Source organism: Bufo bufo, chromosome 2, assembly GCF_905171765.1.
Source record: "Bufo bufo chromosome 2, aBufBuf1.1, whole genome shotgun sequence".
In the NCBI taxonomy this organism is placed as follows: domain Eukaryota; kingdom Metazoa; phylum Chordata; class Amphibia; order Anura; family Bufonidae; genus Bufo; species Bufo bufo.
The window spans coordinates 389,917,101-389,939,006 of NC_053390.1; the positions used below are offsets into that span (position 1 = coordinate 389,917,101).

The window sequence follows — 21,906 nt, forward strand, 5'->3', positions numbered from 1 at the left end:
AAACCTACGTTGCTTAATTGCCAATCTATAGGAATGGAAAGCAGATCAGGCTTAGTAAGTCCTGCTTCGACTCAAATGACATTACTCTCTAAGGCTCTGTTCACATATGCAACAGATGAGCCCCACTGATTTAGAACGGGTTCTGTCAGGTTGACAGTATATTACCCATAAACTCTACCTTCAGACTGGTAGGCAGCAAGTAAGGAGCACTGGTATTTATATGGAGACTGTTGATTGGTAAATTTCGGCACGCTACAGGTCCATGCTGCTCCCCTCTGAGATGGCGGTGGAGGGGGAAGCTTGCATGTGGGGTGCTGGCGCCATCTTCATCACTTCCAGTGGTCTGGGGTGAATGCACGGCAGGCAGTTATAGCCAAGTGATAAAATACAGAAAAGTCAGATACACTATATTGGACTGTACCATAGTCCAATATATTGCATATGAGAATTTACTTTAATCACCACAGACCTCACCGAGGGGCTTATTAACCCTAGGCAGTGCACCCCAGGGGCTTATTAACCCCGACCAGCAGAAGAAAGGAGGACAGCAGTGCTTCAGCACTGGGACCGTCAGACAAGCTGGTGAGTTTGTAAGGCTACTTTCACACTTGCGTTAGGAGCGGATCCGTCTGGTATCTGCACAGACGGATCCGCACCTATAATGCAAACGCTTGCATCCGTTCAGAACGGATCCGTTTGCATAACCATGAACAAAAAAAAAAAAATTTTTTTTTTTTTTTTTGTTCATGTTAATGCAAACGGATCCGTTTTGACTTTACATTGAAAGTCAATGGGGGACGGATCCGTTTGAAAACTGAGCCATACTGTGTCATCTTCAAACGGATCCGTCCCCATTGACTTACATTGTAAGTCTGGACGGATCCGTTTGCCTCCGCACGGCCAGGCGGATACCCGAACGCTGCAAGCAGCGTTCAGGTGTCCGCTCACTGAGCGGAGCGGAGGCTGAACGCTGGCATTCTCAGTGGATCCGCCTCCATTGAGAATGCATCAGGGCTGGACGGCTGCGTTCAGGACCGCTCGTGAGCCCCTTCAAACGGAGCTCACGAGCGGACACCTGAACGCAGGTGTGAAAGTAGCCTAAGTTAGAGATTCTCACCTGAAGGGGTTACACTCGGAGCGCAACACCCAATGGAGCTTGTAGAATTTCTGCAGATACCGATGCAGCTAGGCTTCTCCCTCCATGCACAAGCGTGCAAGGTTCAAAAGATCAGAGAAGATGATGATGATACCGGGAAGGCGGCGGCACAACCAGGCGAGTCCAGATGAGTGATATTCTTAGAATATGTCTTTATCACAGTTGTTTCTTACAGGTGATGTGTTTTGGAGCCAGACCGGCCCATTTTTCAAACCAGAAAACAGCTTATTTATTCTTATTTAGTGAATAACCTGTTGTGTGGTTTGCAAAAAGGGGCTGGTCAGCTCTGAAACGCGTCACCTGTAAGAAGCAACTTTAAAAAAAGACATATCCTAAAAATATCACTCATCTGGACTTACCTGGTTGTGCCGCTGCCTTTCTGGTATCCTCATCATCTTCTCTAAGGGTACTTTCGCACTAGCGTTATTCTTTTCTGGTATTGAAATCCGGTAAAAGGTCTCAATACCGGAAAAAAAAAAACACAGTTTTGTCCTAATGCATTCTGAATGGAAAGCAATCCGTTTAGTATGCATCAGGATGTCTTCCGTTCCGTCCCCTGTACGGCATTAATTTCCATAGAGATGTATTAATGCCGGATCCGGTACAAAGTGTTCTGGAAATTGCCGCGTTGCCAGATCTGGTTTTCCGGTCTGCGCTGCGATATAGGAGGAGCTAGTTTAGTTTTTGATCTTTGAAAAACTTGAAATACCGGATCCGTTATTCCGTGTGAAATCGGATGAGACAGATCCGGTATATTACCGTATCCATCTAATGGATCTGGAAAAAATAAAAATGATATCCGTTTGCATACAGTTTGCCGGATCCGGCAGGCAGTTCCCGCAACGGAACTGCCGGTCGGATTCTAACAACGCTAGTGTAAAAGTAGCCTTACCCTAAACAGTGGCACCAAGGGTCTTTATTAACTTGAGTGATCCCCTGTTTGTTACAAAAGATGCCAGGTGTCTCCACACATTGCTCAGGGACAGGCATATTCAGAAGGTGCAGTGAAGATGCAGTCTTTATTGTTACTGCCATCAAAAAAAAAAAATACACAATTTTTAAAGATTTCAATAGTTGCAGTAAAATATTTATGGCAGTCACAGTAAAAACAGTGACTTGACTGTACCATCTGAATATACCCCAACTAATGGTTGTCCCTGGTTAGTGAAGCAACTAGGGGCTTGGGGGTATGGCATTAGGTACTCTGCTGCTCGTCAGTGTAGGTGAACCGTTGCATTTACAGTATGGCTACTGCTTTCGCTCATCCTCATACAGCTGCAGTGTTCCTGGCCAGCAGAGTGCTGTTTAGATGGCACCATCTGCTGCCCAGAAATGATGATTGAAGTGTCTGTGCCTGAGATCACTTGACCCGATGAATGAGCATAATGTGATCTGCAGGAAACCCTAATAATCGTTCCCAATAATCTGCCCGACAATTGGACAATCTAAACAAGACTGTAGGATTTAGTCATATCTTTATTTATGCATGGAAGACAGCTATAGAGGAGACTAGTAATGTTTTTCCGACATAAACCTCTTAATGTTATGTGTGCCTACTTATTATTTATTTGAATTACCACAATTTTCCTACTTCTCCTCGGCTAAAAATACTCCTCAAAAATGCTAAAAGGAGGATTTTTACTCTTCTGGAAAACACGTAGTGCAAACTGATAGAAAGGCTATAGGCCCATCTTGATTCTTTCTTCTACAGCGAGAAGAGAGAGGGTGCTATGGGAGCGCTTTTCTCTCCTCATTCTTGAGACTGGTGGTGGGCAGCACTCAGACTCCCCTAAAAATTAAACGGTTTTCAGAAAACTTAGTGACCCTGTAAAGGGGTTTTCCCAGATTTTGATACCAATGACTAGTGATGAAGATGACATTGTTTAATAATGTATGGAGATCTGCCCATGAACAGTATTAAAATGTATGGGCTCGGAACCAAAGCCGATTTCAGTTTCAAGTTTTAAAGTTGTTTTCCACTTTAAAAATCAACTACCGAAATTATTCAATGAAGTCAAGCGCGACTACGCGAATACCTAACTTCGGCTCATCGGAGTCCATACATTTTAATACTGTATGGAGACTGAATCTGAAGTTTTGAACCAAGCGAATTCGGATGTAACATCCGAAGCTCACTTGGCTCGTCACTACTGATGATCTATCCTCAGGATGTGACTAGTGGGGGTCCAACACGCGGGGCCCCCCGACGATCAACTGTATGAGAAGGCAGCAGTGCTCCTGTGAGAGCTGTGGCCTTCTTGCAGCTTACCAAGCACAGAACTGGACATTGTATAGAGGCTGTGCTTGGTACCGCGCTCAGCCCCATTCACTTCAATGAGGCGGAGCACGGTACCAAGCACAGCCGCCATACAATGTACGACGCTGTGCTTGGTAAGAACCGAGATGGTCGCTGCGCTCGCAGAAGCACCGCTGCCTTCTCGAACAGCTGATCGTCGGGGTCCCAGGTGTCAGATCCCCACAAATCACATCCTGAGGAGAGATCATCAGTAGCAAAATCTCAGAAAACCCCTTTAAGTCCCAGAGGATCCCATTTTATGTATTCAGTACTTACAGTTAAAATCTATGTATAGATGGAATGTCTATAATACCCTACTATCATGTCAGAGTCCCTAAAAATGCAATATATTCCACCTGAAATATTTAGCCATGAATCGCTTTCATCATTTCCAGTTGTTTGAGAGAAGGGATTAGAAGGGATTATTTTACAGTAACCAAGGGCATTACAATCACAAAAGCAATACTTACTTAAATTCATGACAAAAGATACAAATTACAAAATCAAATTGCAAAGCTACATGTTTAGCTGTGTTAAGAGAAAACCAACTTTTCAGTTGTGATTGGCAAGGAGGATGATAACTAGATCTTTATATATTAGTTACAAAGCATTAGCAGTCATTGATATACAGTACAGCTTAAAAAGGAAGGGGGGGGGGGGGGTTAACCAATAATGATGCTTCACTTGATCTTCTAGGTTGGTGGGATGCTAGGTTCTCATATAAACAGTCCAGGGCTTCCAAACCCCATGATAAAACATGAAAACTATTGGAAATTACCATTTCTAAAAGTTAGTATCGTATATACTTCCAAAATCCAATGTACATGGCACAGGAGGAGTTCTCAATAAATGTATGCTGCCTGTTATACCATCAACGTGCCAGCAGATGGAGCAAGATGTAAAAGAATGTAAAATACGTGACGGCTGATATCCAGCAGATTTAGGAGTTCTCACATATATACCACATTTTCTTATCAATACTGACACTAAACAGCAGGAAAATTGGATCACTTTGTGAACGAAATAACATTCTGAGCTTCAAATGAAACTAGATCCAAATTAGGAGAAAAAGGTTCCTAATTTGGAGCCAGACTAGGGAATTGCATGCATAACAGAATACTAGAATGTAATTTCTAACTAGGGAAACTGCAGTTTCATCTCTGGATAAAGGGGCCATTTATTATTTATTTCATTAAAGGGGATGTCCGGTTTCAGGAGTAAACCCAATAACCCCCAGATCCTCCTGAAATAAAGAGAAGGTAACTAATTAAAAGGAAAAGTTCCAGCACGCCGTATTACGGTTATTGCTTAGTCTTTATTTCATTATTGGTTGCAGATTGCACCTGGTGGAAATCACATCCCACCACCGCAACAGGTTACCATGTTTCAAACTCCAACGTTCTTAATCATAACCCTGATCTGCAACCAATAATCAAATAAAGACGAAGCAATAACCGGAATACGAAGTGCTGGAACTTTTCCTTTTATTTTGTATGCTGAGAGGACTTGTCCGGTTCGTTCCGTGCATGGGGAGGATTTGGTGAGCTGGAATTTACCTTTTTTTAAAAGGTAACTAATTACCTGACCGATCCAGCGTCGCCGCTCTGGTTCTCCTGGCCAGGCTCTACTTACCCAGCTGCAACAGAGAGTCTGGCTGGGAGAACTGGAGCAGCGGGATCTGTGAGGAAAGTACTCACCTGTACTTTTCAGGGGGGATCCTGGGGGGTTGTCCGGTTTACTCCCTAAACTTGACTACCCCTTTAAAGCACAATCAAGCAGTCAGTGCCTTATGCAGAATTCATTATTAATAAGGCCTCTTTCACACGGGCGTTGCGGGAAAAGGTGCGGGTGCGTTGCGGGAACATGCGCGATTTTTCCGCGCGAGTGCAAAACATTGTAATGCGTTTTGCACTCGCGTGAGAAAAATCACGCATGTTTGGTACCCAAACCCGAACTTCTTCACAGGAGTTCGGGCTTGGGATCGGTGTTCTGTAGATTGCTATTATTTTCCCTTATAACCATGTTATAAGGGAAAATAATACATTCTGAATACAGAATGCATAGTAAACTAGCGCTGGAGGGGTAAAAAATAAATAATAATTAAACTTACCTTAGTCCACTTGCTCGCGCAGCCCGGCTTCTCTTCTGTCTCCTTCTTTGCTGATTGCAGGAAAAGGACCTGTGGTGACGTCACTCCGGTCATCACATGGTCCATCACATGATCCATCACCATGGTAAAAGATCATGTGATGGATCATGTGATGACCGGAGTGACGTCACCACAGGTCCTTTTCCTGCAATCAGCAAATAAGGAGACAGAAGAGATGCCGGCTGCGCGATCAAGTGGACTAAGGTGAGTTTAATTATTATATTTTTATTTTTTTTTAACCCCTCCATGCTATTATTTTCCCTTATAACCATGTTATAAGGGAAAATAATAATGATCGGGTCCCCATCCCGATTGTCTCCTAGCAACCGTGCGTGAAAATCGCACCGCATCCGCACTTGCTTGCAATTTTCACGCAACCCCATTCATTTCTATGGGGCCTGCGTTACGTGAAAAACGCACAAAGAGGAGCATGCTGCGATTTTCACGCAACGCACAAGTGATGCGTGAAAATCACCGCTCATGTGCACAGCCCCATAGAAATGAATGGGTCCGGATTCAGTGCGGGTGCAATGCGTTCACCTCCCGCATCGCATCTGCGCGGAATACTCGCTGAGTTACACATTTTTTTTTCTCATTTGGCCGAAGATTTGCCACTGATTTTATCCTCTGCATTACAAAGGGTGAAATCCACACAAGAAATAAAGTTACACTTAATGGATAAAACCATTGGGACACCTTCACGTTACATCTACATCGCGTTCCAAATCTATAGAGATTAATATGAAATTGGTTTTCCCTTTACAGATAAAACAGCCCCCCCTCTTTGAGAAGGCTTTCTATAAGATTTTGAGAGTGTGTCAGAATTTTTTCCCATTCATCCAGAAGAACATTTGTGAGGTCAAACACGGATGTTGGATGAGAGGGCCTGGCTCGCATTCTCCATTATAATTTATCCCAAAGGTGTTTGATGAGGTTGAGGTCAGGGCTCTGTGAGGGCCAGTCAAGTTCTTCTGCACTAAACTCCCCAGAGGTCGCACTACATTTTTTGCCTGTTAAAAAAACAAAATCCTGAACGGACTTCAAAGTAGTCAGTGGAGTCTGTTCAGCCTGATCCAGCACTTGTTATTTTTGTTGTTCTGCTCATCTAACAAAGCAGAACAGAAATAAATAGTGGCGGTGTGAATAGGCCTTCCCATCAGCTTCTCCAACATACAGTCCCATGTAAATAACACTGCCTCCATTCCTCCAGGATAGTGTTAATAAGCCCCTGGGGGTGTCTGGAGCAAATGCACAGCAGGTTATCATATCCAAGTAGTAAAGTACAGGAAAGATCCACTATATTGGACTGTACCTTATCACTTGGCTATAATTATTATTATTAATATTTAATATTAAAGCGCCATTCATTCCATAGCGCTGTACATATGAAAAGGGGGCACATACACAATACAGACATTTGTACCAAGCATAAACAAGACGAGTTACAGACTGGTACAGAAGGAGAGAGGGCCCTGCCCGTGAGGGCTTACAATCTACATGGTATGGGAGTAAAATGGCCTGAACAGGTGTACGTTATTGCGACCTCTGTACCCAACCATGCCTTTATGGACCTTGATTTATACACTGGGCCACGGTCATGCTGGAACAGAAAAAGTCCATCCCCAAACTGTTCCCACAAAGTTGGAAGCATACCATTGTCCAAAATGTCTTGGTATGCTGAAGAAATACGATTTCCTTTTACTGAAACTAAGGGGCATGGCCAACCCCTGAAAAACTACCCATAACATCATCTCTCCTCCACCAAATACAATGCAGTCAGGCGTGGTTGGATGAGTATGGTGTGGAAGATCTCACAGAGCTCTGACCTCAACTGCATCAGTCATGAACTAGAACGAAGATTGTGAGCCAGCAACTCTCGTGCAACATCAGTGTCTGACCTCACAAATGCTCTTCTGGGCAAATTGGCAAAAATTCCCGAAGATACACTCCAAAATTTTGTAGAAAGCTTTCCCAAAAGAGCGGAAATCTGTTTTAACTGCAAAGGGGAAACCAATTCCGGATTAATGGCTATGGATTTAGAATGGGATGTAGGGGGTAATGTATAGGTGTGCCAATAGTTCTGTTCATATAGAATATACAATATATATTTTTACTCTTACACATCGGTTAAGAAGGTAACAACTTACCAAACAACTGTTGCATAAATAATGTTAGCGCCATTTGTAAGGATTGCAACAGGAGGCTCAGCAAGCAATAAAGAGGACAAAATTCCACCTCCAAAGCAGCACAGCATGGCGCTGAACCAGGAAGCAAAAGGACTCCGAGATGCCACATCCACCGCTCCTACAATTACAACCAGAAAGTACCAGCATTGTATCAGTTAATATTAGTGGTCCACATTTACGTACAGTACATTGTAACTCTGCTTATATCTAACAGGTAATGACATATTTCTCCAGGTATTTATACCGCTAACTATTTTACCCCTTTCCCATTGAATTCAACGAGGAAAGCGCATAATATACACTTGGCCCTTCTGAAACGTAGTGGGGGTCATTTATCAAACAGAAATAAGCCTGAATTAGTTGTATTTCTGGTGCAGATTGCGACTTCATCCCACTCACGGCAGGTCTAAAAATGTGGGCATGGCGTGGGGGCGGGTAAGGAGACGGGCCAGCAGGCCCATCTCATGTACCATTTTCTACGCTTGTTTTAGGCGTAAAAAATGGTCTAAATGTAAGACAGCTCGGAAGATGTCTTACATTTACAAGTGGCAAAGGATCCGCCAAAGTTATGTAGAGGCCAGCACCTCTTCATAATTCCAGCTGATCCACCGCCAGGTATAGGGTTTATTAAGACCAGAGTCTAAAAGGACGGACTTAATAAATGTTCCCCTTTGTTTTCAAAATGGCATAAGGATCCATGGCCATGTGTATTAGTATTACCTATTGAAATCAATGGGACGTCATGTAGAATTTTGAACACATTACACTGTCTACAATGCATGGGGTAATACACAGCCTTATTATATACATAAAAGGGATGTCCTGGCTACAGATATTGATGACCTATCCTCATGATAGGTCATCAACATCAACTGATTGAAGGGATTGCAGGCTAGTGTTTACCTGCACAATGTCTAGATTGCAGAGGCGGTGCTGTGAAATTACAGCTCTTAATCCCATTCAAGTGAATGGGAGAGGAAACTGCTCAATCTAGATCCAAGAAAGCTATGTCTCCTCTAACACCTGATCGGTTGGGGTGCCAGGAGTCGAGTCCCCGCCAATCTGAAATTGATTAACTATCCTGAGGTTAGGTCATCAATACCTGTAGCCTGGAGAATCAATTTCAAGAGAACCGGTCATCAGGTTCTCACAGTCCTTATGACAGATCTATGTTGTACTCTGAAACGATGCAACATTTCAGCTAAAACAGTCCAAAACAAGCCAGGAATGGGTAGAGAAAACCGCTGTGTGGCACCTTCGCACCCTGTTATTTCCCCACACACAAACAGGGAGACAAGGGAGCATCTATAAAGCCGATTTTCGCCGGCCCAATAGAAAATGAGTGGAGGTCGGCCGCGCATGCGCAGTGCGCCCTCTTTCACTTTCGGGGCTCCGTTCTCTATATAGGTGTGAGACCCATATCCTAGCAATATGCCCCCATTGGCATATCTCATCAACATGCTGTAAATGCATCTATGGGACAACCCCTTTAACTGATAGAAAGATTGCATGTCTGTTAGGATTAAAACTAAAAGGAATGCAGACTAACGTCAAGAGTCCTAGAGATCTGAATATCAGCACCTGTCCAGCCAGTCACTGATTTATATTTAGAGAAATGAGGAACCACCTCACACCCTTTCTTAGAAAACTGTTTTCTGTGACAGTTTTATTTCACATAGCAAACTGATGGCATCAATATACCATGAATATTTAACCACAGGAGATTGGATACTGTGCGAACCAAACCATCAGTATGTCCAGATAAGGTACTGTGCACGTCACACTGGCGCAGATTTACTAAATGTGTCTGCGCCCAGAATCTGTCTAAAACGTGGCACAACTAAGGTTTCTACAATATTCCCCTGATCTGCTTGAAAAGGGGGTTTGGCATACTGGGAAGAGGCACAGCTTCACAGGAAAGGGAGGGGGGGTAAGATTTGTGTCAAAATTGCTTTAAAATTCTTGAGTTCAAATTCCATTCAAAGAAAGCCAACCAATAGTTGGTATAGAGTGAGAGAGAAATGTCTATCCCTGCAGCAGATTTATCATCCAGCCTGAGCCCATGTGATGAATCTGCTGAAGGTGCAGGATGCATCAGAAATCAACAAGGACACAAAGGAAACCATTCAGATTATGTAAAAATGGGGAACATGGAGACAAGGAAAAAGCAATAGTGTGAACATAGAGGATCAGCTTCTGAAAGCATAAAAGCTAACATCTGCCCATCGCCGATACAAAAGTAAATCAGCACTCGTTTAATTGGGCTTTTACATAGCCCAATCCAAAACAATTATAGTTATTACGATCGTTCAAACCTATCCACTTGGCATAATGTCGACACCACATCCACTGTTTATGCAGGGCGATGTGCTATCGACAAATGGAGAATATAGGTCCTGAATGAGAGATGTGAATTACTAATTTGTTTGGTGATCGGCGGCACCTTTACACAGGGTAATTATTGGGATCGAACAATCATATGAACACTTGTTCCTAATTATTCGGCCAATCCTCAGCATATGTAAAATGGTGCAAATGGCATTGGTAACTGTTTCCCATCAGTTGGATGCTACCCTCTGGATAGGTCATCAGTATCGGAGTGACGGAGATTCCGGGGGTCAGACCCCCGCCAATTAGCCATTTGAGAAGGCAGTGGTGCTTGCAGTAGTGCTGGGCCTCCTTACAGCTTACTAAGCACAGTGCCATCCATTTGATAGTGGCTGTGCTTGGTATCGCAGTTCAACCCCATTCACTTCAATAGGGGTGAGCTGTATCTAGGCCATGGGACATCGCGTTCATTGTTCACATGGCCTAGAAACAGGCAAAGCTGGGAGAAGCTTGTGGCGCTACCGCGAGTGCCGATGCCTTCACAAAAAGCTGATCAATGGGAGTCCTGGGTGTCAAAACCCTACCGATCAGATCCAGTGGATAGGTCATCAGTAGAAAAGTCTCGGAAAACTGCTTTAATTTACACGGCATCTGGATAACATGTCTTAAATCTCATCCACACTGCTGTCACTGTAAAATGCACAAATCCACAACTTTTCATCCCCGTGTAGAATACCATAAAAGCTAACATTCAAAGAGTACAGCATGCAGTTCAGCCCTGCTTCTACTACAAAATTTGCAAAGTCATGGATGGATAGAGGGTTGAGAGATGTTCCACATTTTTTTCATACCCCTAAAGCATCATCTAATAGACCTTTACTGGAACTAGCCACTCAAACTATTCTAAGCTACAGCTCAGTCACGGACTCATAATAGCAGAAGGCAATATGAAACACAATCCAAGTAGCTGACTCAAAGCCAAATATGAAAATAGATCGCCGAGGAGCTCCTACTGTGTAGTATTAAATGTTATATCACATAAATGCATGCATAAAACAGCAATTCCCTAAGAAACTATCATATGACCCTGATGGCAATACTACCAAGTATTCCTAATCTGCCATCCGCACAAAAACTATTCATTGGACGTTTCATGGATTAGGTCTCCATGGTTGACTAGCCACCAGTTCACCATGAGAATTTCCATGTGTCAACTGGACTGGTACAGAACTCACCATCCTAAGACTCCCGATGAACCACACTTTGCAAGGTCTAAACTTGGATTCCGAGTCTGCACTGGACAGGGAACATTTTCCTGACAGCTTCCACCATGCCCATTGTGAGGTTTAGTGAAAGAGGAAAGATTATCTGGAGTGAATGAGTTTCTGGTCTCACTATGATGATGCATCTATGCACATTTCTTATTTTGCTGGGACTGAACAGGGCTTAGGTCACAACCTATGGTTCACTTTCAGAATTAAACCACCAGAGGTATAAGAGGAGTCACTTTGATAAGTACTAGCCTCGCTGATGCTCCTCAAATCCACAAAGTGTTCCTATAAACGTGGAGGAAGAGAAATCAGTCATCCATGTTTTAAAGAGCTGGGATGGAGATCTAAGCATATACTGATGCATTCCAGTCAATGTATTGATATAGTCTGTGACCGGTGGTGTCCATGAGACAGAGGTTTATAGTCGACACAACTAGTAGGACATCATCTGGAGCAGTAGCAGGCACCTTACAGAAAAATAACTGCAATCACATTAAATTACATGTTTTATCTGCTGAAATTTTTTAATGCTGTGTAAATGTTGTTAAAGAGGACCTTTCACCGATTCTTACCCTATGAACTAACTATACAGATATGTAGAGCGGCGCCCGGGGATCTCACTGCACTTACTGTTATCCCCGGGCGCCGCTCCGTTCTGCCGCTATGCCCTCCGGTATCTCCGCTCACTAAGTTATAGTAGGCGGAGATACCAGTCCCTAAGTTATGGTAGGCAGAGTCTGCCCTAGCGCTGGCCAATCGCAGCGCAGAGCTCACAGCCTGGGAGGTTATTTTCTCCCAGGCTGTGAGCTCTGCAATGCGATTGGCCAGCGCTAGGGCAGACTCCGCCTACCATAACTTAGGGAACGGAGATACCGGAGGGCATAGCAGGAGAACGGAGCGGCGCCCGGGGATAATAGTAAGTGCAGAGAGATCCCCGGGCGCCGCTCCACATGTCTGTATACTTAGTTCATAGGGTAAGAATCGGTGAAAGGTCCTCTTTAACCACCTCAGCCCCCAGTGCTTAAACACCCTGAAAGACCAGGCCACTTTTTACACTTCTGACCTACACTACTTTCACCATTTATTGCTCGGTCATGCAACTTACCACCCAAATGAATTTTACCTCCTTTTCTTCTCACTAATAGAGCTTTCATTTGGTGGTATTTCATTGCTGCTGACATTTTTACTTTTTTTGTTATTAATCGAAATTTAACGATTTTTTTGCAAAAAAATGACATTTTTCACTTTCAGTTGTAAAATTTTGCAAAAAAAATGACATCCATATATAAATTTTGCTCTAAATTTATTGTTCTACATGTCTTTGATAAAAAAAAAATGTTTGGGTAAAAAAAAAATGGTTTGGGTAAAAGTTATAGCGTTTACAAACTATGGTACAAAAATGTGAATTTCCGCTTTTTGAAGCAGCTCTGACTTTCTGAGCACCTGTCAGGTTTCCTGAGGTTCTACAATGCCCAGACAGTACAAACACCCCACAAATGACCCCATTTCGGAAAGTACACACCCTAAGGTATTCGCTGATGGGCATAGTGAGTTCATAGAACTTTTTATTTTTTGTCACAAGTTAGCGGAAAATGATGATTTTTTTTTTTTTTTTCTTACAAAGTCTCATATTCCACTAACTTGTGACAAAAAATAAAAACTTCCATGAACTCACTATGCCCATCACGAAATACCTTGGGGTCTCTTCTTTCCAAAATGGGGTCACTTGTGGGGTAGTTATACTGCCCTGGCATTCTAGGGGCCCAAATGTGTGGTAAGGAGTTTGAAATCAAATTCTGTAAAAACTGACCAGTGAAATCCGAAAGGTGCTCCTTGGAATGTAGGCCCCTTTGCCCACCTAGGCTGCAAAAAAGTGTCACACATCTGGTATCTCCGTATTCAGTAGAAGTTGGGGAATGTGTTTTGGGGTGTCATTTTACATATACCCATGCTGGGTGAGATAAATATCTTGGTCAAATGCCAACTTTGTATAAAAAAATGGGAAAAGTTGTCTTTTGCCAAGATATTTCTCTCACCCAGCATGGGTATATGTAAAAAGACACCCCAAAACACATTCCCCAACTTCTCCTGAATACGGAGATACCAGATGTGTGACACTTTTTTGCAGCCTAGGTGGGCAAAGGGGCCCATATTCCAAAGAGCACCTTTCGGATTTCACTCGTCATTTTTTACAGAATTTGATTTCAAACTCCTTACCACACATTTGGGCCCCTAGAATGCCAGGGCAGTATAACTACCCCAGAAGTGACCCCATTTTGGAAAGAAGAGACCCCAAGGTATTCGCTGATGGGCATAGTGAGTTCATGGAAGTTTTTATTTTTTGTCACAAGTTAGTGGAATATGAGACTTTGTATGAAAAAAAAAAAAATAAATCATCATTTTCCACTAACTTGTGACAAAAAATAAAAAATTCTAGGAACTCGCCATGCCCCTCACGGAATACCTTGGGGTGTCTTCTTTCCAAAATGGGGTCACTTGTGGGGTAGTTATACTGCCCTGGCATTTTCCAGGGGCCCTAATGTGTGGTAAGTAGGTAAATGACCAGTGAAATCCGAAAGGTGCTCTTTGGAATATGGGCCCCTTTGCCCACCTAGGCTGCAAAAAAGTGTCACACATCTGGTATCTCCGTACTCGGGAGAAGTTGGGGAATGTGTTTTGGGGTGTCTTTTTACATATACCCATGCTGGGTGAGAGAAATATCTTGGCAAAAGACAACTTTTCCCATTTTTTTATACAAAGTTGGCATTTGACCAAGATATTTATCTCACCCAGCATGGGTATATGTAAAATGACACCCCAAAACACATTCCCCAACTTCTCCTGAGTACGGCGATACCAGATGTGTGACACTTTTTTGCAGCCTAGATGCGCAAAGGGGCCCAAATTCCTTTTAGGAGGGCATTTTTAGACATTTGGATACCAGACTTCTTCTCACGCTTTGGGGCCCCTAGAATGCCAGGGCAGTATAAATACCCCACATGTGACCCCATTTTGGAAAGAAGACACCCCAAGGTATTCAATGAGGGGCATGGCGAGTTCATAGAAATTTTTTTTTTTTGGCACAAGTTAGCGGAAATTGATATTTTTTATTTTTTTCTCACAAAGTCTCCCGTTCCGCTAACTTGGGACAAAAATTTCAATCTTTCATGGACTCAATATGCCCCTCACGGAATACCTGGGGGTGTCTTCTTTCCGAAATGGGGTCACATGTGGGGTATTTATACTGCCCTGGCATTCTAGGGGCCCTAAAGCGTGAGAAGAAGTCTGGAATATAAATGTCTAAAAAATTTTACGCATTTGGATTCCGTGAGGGGTATGGTGAGTTCATGTGAGATTTAATTTTTTGTCACAAGTTAGTGGAATATGAGACTTTGTAAGAAAAAAAAATAATAATTCCGCTAACTTGGGCCAAAAAAATGTCTGAATGGAGCCTTACAGGGGGGTGATCAATGACAGGGGGGTGATCAATGACAGGGGGGTTGATCAATGACAGGGGGGTTGATCAATGACAGGGGGTTGATCAATGACAGGGGGGTGATCAATGACAGGGGGGTGATCAATGACAGGGGGGGTGATCAATGACAGGGGGGGTGATCAATGACAGGGGTGGTGATCAATGACAGGGGGGTGATCAGGGAGTCTATATGGGGTGATCACCACAGTCATTGATCACGCCCCTGTAAGGCTTCATTCAGACGTCCGGATGCGTTTTGCGGATCCGATCCATCTATCAGTGCATCCGTAAAAATCATGCGGACATCTGAATGGAGCTTTACAGGGGGTTGATCAATGACAGGGGTGTAATCAATGACAGGGGGGTGATCAGGGAGTCTATATGGGGTGATCACCACAGTCATTAATCATGCCCCTGTAAGGCTTCATTCAGACGTCCGGATGCGTTTTGCGGATCCGATCCATCTATCAGTGCATCCGTAAAAATCATGCGGACATCTGAATGGAGCTTTACAGGGGGGTGATCAGGGAGTCTATATGGGGTGATCACCACAGTCATTGATCATGCCCCTGTAAGGCTTCATTCAGACGTCCGGATGCGTTTTGCGGATCCGATCCATCTATCAGTGGATCCGTAAAAATCATGCGGACGTCTGAATGGAGCTTTACAGGGGGGTGATCAGGGAGTCTATATGGGGTGATCACCACAGTCATTGATCATGCCCCTGTAAGGCTTCATTCAGACGTCCGGATGCGTTTTGCGGATCCGATCCATCTATCAGTGGATCCGTAAAAATCATGCGGACGTCTGAATGGAGCTTTACAGGGGGGTAATCAATGACAGGGGGGTGATCAGGGAGTCTATATGGGGTGATAACCACAGTCATTGATCATGCCCCTGTAAGGCTTCATTCAGACGTCCGGATGCGTTTTGCGGATCCGATCCATCTATCAGTGGATCCGTAAAAATCATGCGGACGTCTGAATGGAGCTTTACAGGGGGGTAATCAATGACAGGGGGGTGATCAATGACAGGGGGGTGATCAGGGAGTCTATATGGGGTGATAACCACAGTCATTGATCATGCCCCTGTAAGGCTTCATTCAGACGTCCGGATGCGTTTTGCGGATCCGATCCATCTATCAGTGGATCCGTAAAAATCATGCGGACATCTGAATGGAGCTTTACAGGGGGTTGATCAATGACAGGGGGGTAATCAATGACAGGGGGGTGATTAGGGGTGATCAGGGGCTAATAAGGGGTTAATAAGTGACGGGGGGGGGGGTGTAGTGTAGTGTAGTGGTGCTTGGTGGGACTTTACTGAGCTACCTGTGTCCTCTGGTGGTCGATCCAAACAAATGGGACCACCAGAGGACCAGGTAGCAGGTATATTAGACGCGGTTATCAAAACAGCGTCTAATATACCTGTTAGGGGTTAAAAAAAACACATCTCCAGCCTGCCAGCGAACGATCGCCGCTGGCAGGCTGGAGATCAACTCTCTTACCTTCCGTTCCTGTGAGCGCGCGCGCCTGTGTGCGCGCGTTCACAGGAAATCTCGCGTCTCGCGAGAGGACGCGCCGGCGCGTCCAGGAGGAATGAATCAACCACCTCCAGGACGCGTCTGTGCGTACAGCGGTCCGGAGGTGGTTAAGAACAGCTAAGCCAAGATGGCCGTCCCTATAATCATGTTTAGGAATTTTGAAAAAATCTGCAAATCAGAAAATAAAAACCGATTAGATAAAAAGGGATGTGTGTTACTATCTTATCTTAACTGGAAGATAAAAATTTTGGTGACACAAATCTCTAGCCTGCATTGCCTCTCTAAAGACTCTACCTACTTGATACTCACTGCTCCAGGCTTGTTGTCTTCAGGCCAGTGCATTGGCCACGTGGTCTGCTGCAGCCAATGGGATGACAGCCCCAGCCGGAAGTCAACAAGGAACCAGAGCCAGCATGTAGAACCAGAACTGAAGGGAGCAGGTAAGTGTGAATCTTTACTGTAGAGAGGTTGCATAGGCTAGAGGCCTTTCTTAACAGTTCATGTTCCCAGAAAAATCCTTTAAGTTGCCCTCAAAAACTAAAAAATACAGCAGTATAATATGTGATTGTTCTTGCCTGTAAATGTTTCTAATAAAAACCATTAAAGGCATCAGAGTTTTGAGCTGTTCTAAAGAGTAATAAAAGGGTCTCTTTATCCACTTATCAGCCTCCTCTTTGCTCGCTCCTGTACACTAATAAATCAGGTCATAGTTGCTGCCCATATAAGTTCATGTACGTAAGTCACAGATGGGGTCCCCACTCTGGATCCCCTCCGAGCCATAGCACCTCTTGCTCTAAGCAGACCCAGCCAATCCATGTGCAATATGATCAGCTATTCATCTGACTGCTGGGACGATTTCAATTGTGAAATGGGTTGTCTCCATGAAGACACTTCTGAGAATTGTACCTTCCCAGGCGGGTGGTGACAATGGACCCAAGAGATAACCCGGCAGCCCCTGTTTCCACTGCAAGCCCAATCAATGGCACTTGTGCAGTGACTGCAGAATGGCAATGGGTTACCACGAATGGAAGACAATAATTAAAAGCATTACAAAGGATATCAAAAGATCACAGGTTCAGTTCCATAGTAGATTAAAAAACCTCCATAAAAAGAAAGTCCGCTATTTTTCAGCAGTGCCTCTGAGCACACCAGATGTTGGCCCTTTCAGACATGAAAAACGCTTTTGATGATCGAGTCTGGAGGCCAAATGCAACTTTTCTGAAATCAAATGACGTGTAGGATCTCCACAGCGCGGCAGCATTCTGTCAGCGCAGTCACTTCCGGTCCACGGATCTATTTCGGTCAAGTGACAGTGGTGGAGGAATCGTTTTCACACAGAAGCTATTTAAGCAGACCATGTGGAACTGCTTCATTTTGGAAAGTCACACATTGAGCTCTAGAATGTAAATGATGCTCTCATATTGGAAAGATGTGATTAAGCCCGTACTCAAATGCTCATGGCCTAAAATAACTTACCTGTAGTATGAAGCGCACTTGGAAGACTTAGAAGGAGGCCTCAATCTCACATTTCAGGAATACACCATGCAGCTTCGTGAATCTGAAATGTTCCTACTGTGGCATCCATGGTGCCTGCAAACTGAAAGGGGTTGTCTCTGACGAGATAACCGTTTTAAGACAATTTTCAGGAAATGTTATTTTGGGGCGAATTAAAGGTTGTTTGATTCTCAATAAGTCCAAAGGATGGACCTTTAATCATGATTTTACCTGAAAAACTGTGTATGCCATAATGTCAGATAAGTGTAGGTCCCACCAATCTCAACAAAAGAGGTTCCTCAAACCCCCATCTTGCAGCTGTTGTGAACAGAAAGGGGGTTGAATAATAGCCAAGCATGCTTACTGTAATGTAGAGGGTGCAGACCCACCTACTCCTGAGGGTATTGTCATGGTGGTCCCCTGGTATTCACCCTTTGTAGGTATCTGGACTCCACTGCAGGGGCCAGCAGGCCCCTACCTTTAGGAGTGTACTTTGTTCAGAGGTTGCTACCCCAGCCACCAAGAGGACAGGCAGAAGCGTGGTCAGAAGGACAAGTCAAGATCAGGACAGGCAGAGTTCATGCAATATGGTTAAACAGGCGGTACAGGATAAAGACAGTAGTCAGGCAAAGGTCAGGACAGACAATAAAGGGTCAATAGGCAGAGCTCAGGCATAGGAGTTCAGAATACTCCTTTACAGATACTAGATAAGCTAGGGATGCTATTCTTCAGGTTCCTTTCCAAAGGTGTGGACTTTATGGCTACTTAGGTCAAAGCCATACAGCCTCCATATGCTGCTATACAGGCTATGCCAGGTTCTGTCTGTACATAGCTATTTTCATCTCAAGAAGCAATGCTTCCTACTACAGAATCCAAACAGAAAACTTCTGGGTGAATTCGCAGGTGCAGTGGAGACCTCATGAACCTTAGGCCTCATGCACACAATCGTTCTGTGTTTTGCGGTCCGCAAAACACGGATGGCGTCAGCGTTCAGCCATTAATATAACTGCCTATTCTTGTCTGCAAGACGGACAAGAATAGGACAGGTTATATTTTTTTTACGGAGCAATGGATGCGGACAGCACACGGAGTGCTGTCTGCATCTTTTGCGGCCCCATTGAAGTGAATGGGTCCGGACCCAAGCCGCAAAAACTGCAGGTCGGATGCAGACCAAAACAACGGTCGTGTGCATGAGGCCTTAAGAGAAGCTATTATGCCTATAACATAGAAGAGGAGGGATCCTGTGTGGATGGCGAGTACTGCACTTCACCGCTGGGTACACATTAGGGTTGGATGATATCAAAAATATTCCCACGATAACGATATTAAGAAATTTATCGCGATAACGATATATATCGCGATAAATGCCCATTTAGAAGAAAAAAACACTTGGGGCCACAAGGAGACATTATACTGTATGGGGGCAGTCACAAGGAGACATTATACTGTATGGGGGCAGCCACAAGGAGACGTTACACTGTATGGGGGCGGCCACAAGGATACGTTACACTGTATGGGGCGGCCACAAGGAGACGTTATATACTGTATGGGGGCAGCCACAAGGAGACGTTATACTGTATGGGGGCAGCCGGGCAGCCACAAGGAGACGTTACACTGTATGGGGGCAGCCACAAGGAGACGTTACACTGTATGGGGGCAACCAGGCAGCCACAAGGAGATGTACACTGTATGGGGCAGCCACAAGGAGACGTTATACTGTATGGGGGCAGCCACAAGGAGACGTTATACTGTATGGGGGCAGCCACAAGGAGACGTTATACTGTATGGGGGCAGCCGGGCAGCCACAAGGAGACGTTACACTGTATGGGGGCAGCCACAAGGAGACGTTACACTGTATGGGGGCAGCCACAAGGAGACGTTACACTGTATGGGGGCAGCCACAAGGAGACGTTACACTGTATGGGGGCAGCCACAAGGAGACGTTACAATGTATGGGGGCAGCCACAAGGAGACGTTACACTGTATGGGGGCAGCCACAAGGAGACGTTATACTGTATGGGGGCAGCCGGGCAGCCACAAGGAGACGTTACACTGTATGGGGGCAGCCACAAGGAGACGTTACACTGTATGGGGGCAACCGGGCAGCCACAAGGAGACGTTATACTGTATGGGGGCAGCCACAAGGAGACGTTACACTGTATGGGGGCAGCCACAAGGAGACGTTACACTGTATGGGGGCAGCCACAAGGAGACGTTACACTGTATGGGGGCAGCCACAAGGAGACGTTACACTGTATGGGGGCAGCCACAAGGAGACGTTACACTGTATGGGGGCAGCCACAAGGAGACGTTACACTGTATGGGGGCAGCCACAAGGAGACGTTACACTGTATGGGGGCAGCCACAAGGAGACGTTACACTGTATGGGGGCAGCCACAAGGAGACGTTACACTGTATGGGGGCAGCCACAAGGAGACGTTACACTGTATGGGGGCAGCCACAAGGAGACGTTACACTGTATGGGGGCAGCCACAAGGAGACGTTACACTGTATGGGGGCAGCCACAAGGAGACGTTACACTGTATGGGGGCAGCCACAAGGAGACGTTACACTGTATGGGGGCAGCCACAAGGAGACGTTACACTGTATGGGGGCAGCCACAAGGAGACGTTACACTGTATGGGGGCAGCCACAAGGAGACGTTACACTGTATGGGGGCAGCCACAAGGAGACGTTACACTGTATGGGGGCAGCCACAAGGAGACGTTACACTGTATGGGGGCAGCCACAAGGAGACGTTACACTGTAAGGGGGCAGCCACAAGGAGACGTTATACTGTATGGGGGGCAGCCACAAGGAGATGTTAGACTGTATGGGGGCAGACGGGCAGTTCCCCAGCCTCTGATCAGCCCCCTCTGGTAACCCCCCCCCCCCCCCTAGTATTAATCATTGGTGGCAGTGGCCACAGGGTCCCCCTCCCCATCATTGGTGGCAGTGCCCCTTCCCCCCAGTATTAATCATTGCTGGCAGTCGCCACCGGGTCTCCAGGGTCTCTCCCCCCCCCCCCCCCCCCCATCATTGGTGGCAGTGGGCAGTGCACCCCCTCCAGTATTAATCATTGGTGGCAGTGGCCACAGGGTCCCCCTCCCATCATTGGTGGCAGTGGGACCCCCCCCTCCCCAGTATTAATCATTGGAAGCCACAGGGTCATCCCCCCATCATTGGTGGCAGTGGGCAGTGCACCCCCTCCAGTATTAATCATTGGTGGCAGTGGCCACAGGGTCCCCCTCCCATCATTGGTGGCAGTGCCCCCCCCCCCTCCCCAGTATTAATCATTGGAAGCCACAGGGTCATCCCCCCATCATTGGTGGCAGTGGGCCCCCCCCCCCCTCCCCAGTATTAATCATTGGAAGCCACAGGGTCTTTCCCCCGATCATCGGTGGCAGTCGGCCCCCCCTCCTCCCTCCCCAGAATTAATCATTGGAGGCCACAGGGTCGTCCCCCCCATCATTGGTGGATGTGGGCAGTGCCCCCCTCCTCTCTCCCTCCCCAGTATTAATCATTGGAGGCCACAGGGTCGTCGTCCTCCTCCTCCCCCCATCATTGGTGCCAGTTTGCAGTTCCGACCGGAGTCCCAGCAGTGTAATGCTGGGGCTCCGATCGGTTACCATGGTAGCCAGGACGCTACTGAAGCCCTGGCTGCCATGGTATGTTAGTGAGCAGCATTATACTCACGTGCGTCGTGGCCGCCGGTCGCTCCTTCTTCTGTCTGTGCGGCGCATTGCTAAGGCTTATAGCATTAGCAATGCGCCGCACAGACCTATGAGAAGAAGGAGCGCCCGGCGGCCACGACGCACGTGAGTATAATGCTGCTCACTAACATACCATGGCAGCCAGGGCTTCAGTAGCGTCCTGGCTACCATGGGGTCCACTGCCACCAATGATGGGGGGACGACCCTGTGGCCTCCAATGATTAATACTGGGGAGGGAGGGAGGAGGGGGGCACTGCCCACATGCCCGGCACCCGACCTCTGAGAGGAAGCTGTGATC

General features: G+C 45.7%; 1 protein-coding gene across 1 annotated transcript in view; it reads right to left on the minus strand.

The window, feature by feature from the left end:
* The window catches only part of TMEM38B (transmembrane protein 38B), a 60,109-nt gene that overhangs the window by 21,386 nt on the left and 16,817 nt on the right, over positions 1-21,906 (minus strand). The window contains exon 2 of the mRNA XM_040417209.1: positions 7,749-7,905. Coding sequence (XP_040273143.1) covers positions 7,749-7,905 — 157 coding nt within the window. The remainder of the gene's footprint in view (positions 1-7,748; positions 7,906-21,906) is intronic.